This window comes from Nicotiana tabacum, chromosome 16 (assembly GCF_000715075.1).
Source record: "Nicotiana tabacum cultivar K326 chromosome 16, ASM71507v2, whole genome shotgun sequence".
In the NCBI taxonomy this organism is placed as follows: Eukaryota; Viridiplantae; Streptophyta; class Magnoliopsida; order Solanales; family Solanaceae; genus Nicotiana; species Nicotiana tabacum.
In genome coordinates, this window is record NC_134095.1 from 12961306 (window position 1) to 12969497 (window position 8192).

At 36.6% G+C, this 8192-nt stretch overlaps 1 protein-coding gene across 3 annotated transcripts; it reads right to left on the reverse strand.

Moving 5' to 3' along the window:
• Positions 1 to 840: 840 nt before the first annotated feature.
• LOC107768864 (putative E3 ubiquitin-protein ligase RHG1A) lies at positions 841 to 7674 on the reverse strand. Of its 3 annotated transcripts, none has more exons than XM_016588031.2 (7): positions 7505 to 7674; positions 6984 to 7027; positions 3801 to 5654; positions 3026 to 3076; positions 1608 to 1706; positions 1385 to 1528; positions 841 to 1274 (listed from the first exon to the last, which is right to left on the reverse strand). In XM_016588031.2, exons 3-7 carry the CDS (start codon positions 5568 to 5570, stop codon positions 1143 to 1145), a joined length of 2196 nt encoding a protein of 731 aa, XP_016443517.2. In that variant the 5' UTR covers positions 5571 to 5654; positions 6984 to 7027; positions 7505 to 7674; the 3' UTR covers positions 841 to 1142. The 3 variants fall into 3 exon arrangements, with proteins under 3 accessions (XP_016443517.2, XP_016443524.2, XP_016443512.2); XM_016588038.2 differs by having other exon boundaries at positions 7143 to 7516; XM_016588026.2 differs by lacking the exon at positions 7505 to 7674 and adding an exon at positions 7260 to 7368.
• Positions 7675 to 8192: the final 518 nt, after the last annotated feature.

An 8192-nucleotide genomic window follows, 5' to 3' on the forward strand; every position in this document is an offset into this window, starting at 1 on the left:
TACTAATATCAATTGTATACTTATTTTACCACTTATTAAATTAGGATCAATTATGTAATGCGAACAAACGAATACGTTACGTCTCTCTATACTTTTCTTCCTACTGGCCCAACTACTGTGCTAGTTGCGCACTGTGGCCAACAAGCTCGCCTTTTAAGTAATTTAATTTAAAGTCCTGTTGGACATATTCGTTTCTTAGATGTCGGGGTAATGCCAATCTAAAAATATACAGTTTACCTTTGTTCGTCGTGTCTTTGAAATGAAATGAGTTCAATTAATTGCCAAAAAAGAGTTACAAAAATTGGTTTGATAAGCTAATGATATTATTATTGTTCCTATAAGCCATATGTGATATGTTGTTAAAAACATAAGCATAACAGTAGACCTTTTCTCTTTTCCTTCTTTAAGGTGGTTTGGTTCATGGCTCAGGCTGAAAAGGACATCAATTAAGACATGAACTATTATAGCATTGACCAGGACCTGTCAAGGCAGATTAGGCTCCGTTTGGCCATAATCATTTTTTCAAAAAAAAAATTAAAAATATCATCATGTTTTGAAAAAAATAACTCAAACACAACTTCAACTTTTCTTCAAATAAAATGTTTGTCCAATCACAACTTATGACAACAACAACAGACCCAATGTAATCCCACAACTTCAATTTTCAAAAACTATTTTTCTAACAATTTCAAAAACTCTTTTCAAAATTCAATCAAATGTATGTCCAAAGCTAGCTAGATCTTTCACCAGCAACACATATAGGACTTCTCTCCATATGAGGTTTATGCCAACCATTCAGAGGTGTAATTTAATGCATTTAGGAGATATAACATAAGAAGAGGCAGAAAATGAACCAAGTATATTTAAAGGTATCAATAAATTGGAAAGGTTGAATGTAAATCTCCAAATGGAGTAACCAAATAATGTAACTCTTGCCTAATGAATCCCTAACGTTGCTAGTGTTTCTAGCTCTAAAATAACTCCTCCAAACGGAGATCACAATAAAATTATTGAGAAAAATACACAGATCTTTCTCAAATAAATCCTGGACCAAAGGAGGAGACCCACTTAGTGTGCCAACCTTCGATAGCCCAACCGATACATCCAACTTTTTGACACAAGAAAACTGCTCAACGCTTTCCTCAGGTTTTCAGCCCTGTTGTTTTGCAAATCGGGCACAAATTCTTCTGCATGAGCCACTGTTTAATGCAGCCGGTATGAAAATCATGGCCGCAATCCAGTTTCCCAAGATCCTCACCATCCTTATATTCTTCCTGAAATTTTAATAAACCCATTAAAACTCCTCGCTCCAAGGTTCAATCTAAACGAAGAAAGCTACCCAAATAGGACGAACTAAAATTGTAGTAGAATATTAAGTTGATACCTGACAAACACAGCATGGCTCAGCATCCACGGGTTCTTCTGTTTTAATGCATACATACTTGCGTTGCTTCAGACGATTCAAAATGGTTTCTTCACTAAGCCCAGTGCAGACGTTCCCAATGCGCTCCTCCAGTGCAAGTAATTCCTGTAAGTATAATGAATGTGGACAATTAAGTAGTATGTCTTTCCGTAGAAATGAAATGTCCTTATTTTCCCCTACTTACCTCATATGACATGTTATCAACATCAAGCCGCATATCCCGATGGCGATCATGAATATCCGCCATTCCGAAGAAGACCGACTGATCGAGGATCATAACATCCTGGAATACAAAGACATTTAATTTCAGAAGATGTGATCTGAAAAGCTAATCTATCAACTCAACTTCTTACTGAGAAAGCTAAGAAATATAAAAGCATATCGATACTGTAGGTTATCATCCTATCCTCTCCATGTCCCCTCAGGAACATAGGCTCACTAGTCAAATCATGCTCCCCACCCTCCATATACAAAAATAAATAACTAAATAAACGCCCCACAAACAATAGGAATAAAGGATGAGAGAAAGGACACAAAGAGGAAGAAGTTGGATAGCAAAATAGAGAACAATATTATTATCGAAGTTCCAGTAACAGCAGTAAAGATGATTTGCGTCTTGTTCATTTTAAACACCTCGTTCTTCCTAATGCAGGATCCAAGAAGAAGTGTACAAGCTTCACTACAGGCTGAATATGTGTTGAGATTATGGGAAACAGATCGCACAACAGGGCAATTGACTGGGAAATCCAAGTTAATTATCGTTCCCTTCCCTTTGTTCTTGATTCTCGAATGCCCTATTTTCGATTAATCATTCAAACTCATTTAGGGAGCATGAAACCTTGGACCTCGTTGAGAAAGAGAGCTCCAGATCTCTGCAATTCTTTGACAAAATCTGATTTTCCTTTATTTTCTAATTAATAGGAGCTATAATTTAGGTTTTCTATAAGGACTAAATAACATAAAATAAACGTATTAAAGGAAACCTACAGCAATTAAAACACTACAGCCCTAGAATTAGTGTAATACGTCTTAGTATAGACATGGAATACAAAGGCATCTGTAACAATTATTCCAATATCGAACATAAAGCCAGTGTCAAAAGTATTACAAGAAAAGAGAGTTAGCCAACAATATATTTCAGTTTTAGCCCTCTAGTCTATCAATTTTTTTTATAAAGAGCCTTTTAGTATATCATGTCAATTCAGGTCCATGTTTCCCCTTGAATACAAGAAGAAAAGGCCAAATAGTGTGGAAAAGCTTAAGCAAAAAATACGGAATTTTGGCTGTTTAGAGAATGTTTAGCCATGGGGGCCAAAATCCATGTTCTGTCTTTGTACCGGCATTGCTTAGCCACCATCATACCCCAAGGTAATATAGGAAAACTGAAGAAAATTTTATCAATTTGTAACAACGCCGTGACTTTGCACATGCCTCACCACACTAGGTTATAAAGGAAATCTAGAAAAACATATCAATGATGCAAAAGCAAATTAGCCAGTTGACTGAGAAATTTGGAACCTGATGAACTAATCAACCTATTCAAATGGCTTCGAGGAACCTTTAAAATAATCAATCTATTCAAATGGCTTCAAGAATTCTAACCTCGAATCTTAAGGCCTCTCCCCTGCGCATAAGATCCAATACATTGCGAATCTGTTGAAAGGTAAACGAAATAGCTGTAAGTAATTGAAAATGAAAGGAAGAATTACTTAGAATGAAAAACTCCTCACTCTTGTGCTTTTACTACTAAGTTATATAGAGCTCAAGCTAACATTAATAAAAAATAAGCAACAAATAAAATACACCTTTAGTTCCTCAGCCAATAATAAGTACACCTATAGTGCTCTTTCCCTTTCTGGAAATTTTTGCATGTCCTAAATTTAGCGAGATTTGAAAATGATACTTTGTTCAGGAAATGACCCTTAACTTTAAACGCACATTTGCCACAACAAAGGCTTTCTGCTCTTTTTCCACAAGAAGATTAATAATCGTAGAGGTCAAAAGAAGTTTACGCTGACAAATGCTAAGTGCACAGTGGATTTTGCTAAAAGAAGCACTAGAACTAAGGTATATTATTCACTGTCAAGAAGGCTACAAGACCAATGTGTCAGCTGGAACTAAGGTAACTCTGAATTTACGAAAACAAAATTCGAGGTTCAGAAACAAGCTGCGAGCAAAAGATTTGCCATAATAATAGTATTATGACCCCTAATGTTCAGTGAATCAGGGAAACCCTTAATGTTCAGTGTACGAGGGCTGAAGGGAAAGAAAATACTATGACCTGACAATGATTGAAGTCCGCATTGCTTTTACCCAGTAACTCATTCACAAGCGAGATATAACATAATACTGAACCAATAAAAAATCAATATCATACCTCGGAAACAAGCCTGCTCCTTCCTTCACTGGCAGCAGCCAAAGACCTCCAAGAATATGGAACTCCAACAGCGCCATCGAGTTGTCTCTCCAACATCAAGGCCGACCTTGAACTTGACGGACGATGCCCATGACGACCAGAAAGTGCCATCTCCTGTGAGGCAGCAGAACCCAAAGGTGGTGGGGTGTTACCATTCTGACCTCCAGGTTCACTGCCAGCTGAAGACAACAAAGATCTACGAACATATTCTGAGAGTCTCCTGGGATGTTGAGAAGGATTTCTGTGTTGCACCCAACTAGGGGAAGCGGAAGGAGCTCCTGAGCTGGGACTACCTCGAGAAGTAGATGCAACATTTCCAGCAACAGCAATATTTCCTCCAGTCAAACTCCAGTTGGCAGGATTTTGGTTCAAATTTCTCAAGTCAGTAGCGGGTATGAACATTGGATGCTGTGAAATGTTCCTGGGAACACTTCTTGAGCTTGGTTCTTCATATGCTGCAGAATCTCTCTCCCCAAAAACAGAAAAACTTGATGAACTGCCAGCTCTTGAGCTTGATGATAAATCCCACCTCTGTGCACTTCGCCGCAGAGACGGAACCTGCACCGCTACAGGCTGGCCTCGAGGAATTCCATTATCTGCAGCAGACACAGACCTCAAATCCAAGGATTCATTACGAAGCAGCCTCGATGAATCCCGTTCAGATGGCATGCTAACATTTCCATCATTACCCGCAGTACGAAACAGATTAGTAGGAATAGAAGCTTGCTGATGAGAGCCATTGATCCTCAGCCTGAAATTTCTTCTGAAACTTTCTGCACTTCTTGAAGCAGGCAATGCAACAGGACTTTCCGTAGTAGCTCCACCCACGGTGAGCCCAAGTCTTGGATTCACCTGCTCCGACAAATTGATGTTTCTGCTACTTTCTGTTGGTGGAGGGATACTCGCACCTATAGTCATATTATTTGGAGTAGGTAGTGAACGCCATAAGCTGTTTTCTGCGCATGGAAGATAATTTGAACTTCCGCTTCCTGAAGATTGCCCTAGATGTCCTTCAAGTGCTTTTCTCTTACAAGCCATTCTTCGACCATCCAATGAACAGCCTGGCCTGCCATCAATTTCATCCATCAGAAATCCACTAGTAGCAGAAGGCCCAGCAAAAGGGTTGGAAGAAGTATTCGCGGTTGACATCCGTTCTTTTCCTGGTGCATTAGATGTGAATGCTGGGGTGCACTCCATCACTTGGCAGTCATCATCATCATCTTCATCTTCATCGTCATCATTCCCCTCAAGTCCAGAACTTCTATTTAGATCATGAGGAACAGTGCTAGAAGTAGAGCCTTGAGAAAACAAAGTGTGGTTAGCTATCTGGTTGTTCAAATTTACTTCAACATCACTCAATGAAAGAATGTTGGTAGACACATATTGCTGTTCAGCAGAGAGGTGAGAAGGCCCAGGACCGGCACTAATTGCAGATGACCATCCATGATCTGTTTTACGTTCGCTCCGACTAACATTATTTTGTGTACCGGAGGAGCTGGATTCTCCTAAATTCCAGCTAATTATATTCTGTCTTTCTTGGTTTACAGGACTAAGAAATTGTATGTTTGTCTCATTAGAAGGTACCATATAATCTGGTAGCCGACTTTGTGCAGGATTCCGCAAATTATTCCAACAAATCTGTTGATCTATACTGCCATCACTCGATGTTGAACCATGATTGAAACTCAAAGTTTCTGGCAGGGAACCGATGGTACTCCGTTGCCCTTGCATTAGGTCTATACTCAATTCACAATCTCCAAAAGAATTTGAGATTGTAGTAGTGCAAGCAGGGCCTCAAACTACAGCTAAGCAGACCTGAAACAAATTCAAAAACATAATTTTGACATAACCACTCCTTAATCTGAGTAAAGCAGGTAAATTAAGGCAGTACATTAGTAGGACGTGAGAATCAAAATTCCTGTTCGCATATTCTGATATATTAGGTAAGGAATAAGGTGGGAAAGAACACGTTTTTATGAAAGAAACATTAATTTGGTGATGATCTCATAGACAAGCCTTAACCACCGCATTGATATATGACCTAATCTAGTTGATGCCACAAGTTAAAACATATCTCATCCTCCCTGAGATATCTTTCTAAGTTGCATAGCAACGAGATTTTATAAGCGATACATGGGTACCAAAAACAAGACTTTATGCAATGAACAATATCACCTTAAACATCACAAAGAGTAGAAAACAAGGAATAGATAATTGTGTTGAACACAAACCTAAACTTTGCCATACAATGAATGTAGTTGATTTCAATTAGACTGAGGCAACAAGAAAATTCTGAACAACAACAACATGTAGTGTGTATGCAGACCATACCCCTACCTTGAGAAGGTGGAGAGGTTGTTTCCAATAGACCCTCGGCTAAGAAAAGCATAATCACAGAAAATTCTCATCAACAAAAATTTGAAGAGCTTGATACCACAACTACTTCACATACCAAATACCATTATATAAAAGTCTGGAAAATAGCAGCCTTTAAATTGAAGCAAGGACAAAATGAAGCAACCATCAACTAGAAACCAGCATTACACTAGGAAAAAGTAGGGCCTCCCCTAATCCAAAAACATTTCGAGTTAAAATTAAACATATGTACTAACCAATAATCACGGACTCAAAACTAAATACATCTGCAAACTTCAGAAAATCCAATATCCTTGATCAAAAAAGAAGTAATCTCTCTAAAACCATTAAAAACAGATCTTTACTAGTAATAATTATCAAACATCAGAAAAAAGTTGTATTCTTCAATAGAAGAAGGTGGTTAACTCATCCCCTCTAAATCAGCTCAATGTAGAAGCATACACAGCCAAAAAAAAATTATATATATATATATATAGTAAAGGTAATAACTTTGTTTTTCAGCTTAATTTCCTGGGAAAAAAGAGAAGCCTTTGAAGCATTAAATGCATACAGTCAAACAAGAAAAAATCGAACCTTTTATACAGCAAAACCAAGGGAGAAAAATGTCCATTGAAACATATAACATAAATAAATAAAAAAGTATTTGCAGATAAACCCAGAATCAGCATGAGAAAACCAAAAGCTTGAAACAAAGAAAGAAAAACCCAAAGAGAAAGCAACCAAAACAAAAAAGATCGGCTGACTGAGGAAAAAGTATAAGAATTTTACCTGCAAAACTGCACCAGATGAAGCAACAGATCTAAGGTTACCACCTGAAAATCCAAAAGAAACGTTAGATAAAAAATGGTTGATAAATCTTTTACCTTTCTATAGAAAAACCCAGATAAAAGAACAATCAAAACAAGAAAAACATACAAAAAGAATCACCTCTTAACAAGAACTGAATGAAGAAAAGAAGAAGAGAGGAAACATCAAAGATGAAATGGGAAAACAAGAATGAGAGAGAGAGAGAAAAAAGAGAAATGAAAAGAGAGGTGGCCTGACCTGGTAGACTAAAGAAAGGGAACAGTAATCTTTAACACAAAAAACACACCCTTTAATAAAAAAGATTTATGACCCCAAAAATCAATCAGTTTCCAAACAGAGAATTAAATGAAATGGAAGGGGAAAAGAAAAGAAATAAACAGAGGTAAAGAAATGAGTTGTTGTCTGATACTGCTTACCAAATGGCTTTAAAAAAAAAATACTAAGTACAGTAAATGATAAGATGTCTAACTTTGAAAATTCACCTGTTTCAAGGCAAGAAAAAATAGAGTAAAAGTAGTCTCTACTAGTACTATTCTTTGGATGGAAAATTAAAGTTAAGTTTCTCTCTTCTTCTCACACTGTCTCTCTCGTTTTCATCTTCACGCCAAAGCACCTGTCCCTCTTTCTAATCACATGCCTGTCTTTGTACTCTTCTCTTTTTTATATATTTAACGTCTTCCCCCGGATTTTCTGTGTATTTTCGGTCATACGTATTTTTTTCCTTATCTTTACATTGATTTTTCACTTTCTTTGGTTTACACGTGGAAGTTGGAATCATTTTCCTCTTAACACTTGGAATATTACTAGTACCATTTTTTTTCCTATTATGTCTTTTATTTTACTCAAGGAATAATATCTAGAGAGAAATGTAAATTGGGAATATAATTTAATTCAAATGTTTTTTTGTAGGAAAATTTGAAAAATTCGATCATCCGAATTTGAACTCTAATATGATATTTTTTTCAAATTTTGAATTTTCGTTATTACTGTACGCTGACAGGTTATATAGGAATAATATCTATACATTAATATAATTAGGAAAATTAATTAATTTAAATATTTTTAGCTAATTTTGAAAAAAGTATGTTGTTATATGAAATCTTATTATCTGAATTTGATTCCAAATATGACATTTTCAAATTTTGAATTGTCATTACTGTTAATACAGAC

Coding starts and splice junctions, on each gene's coding strand:
- LOC107768864 (XM_016588031.2), bottom strand. CDS start 5,570: ATGCAAGGGCAACGGAGTACCATCGGTTCCCTGCCAGAAACTTTGAGT. Junction 1,529..1,607: donor TTGATAACATGTCATATGAG/GTAAGTAGGGGA, acceptor TTATACTTACAG/GAATTACTTGCACTGGAGGA. Junction 1,275..1,384: donor AGCCATGCTGTGTTTGTCAG/GTATCAACTTAA, acceptor TTAAAATTTCAG/GAAGAATATAAGGATGGTGA.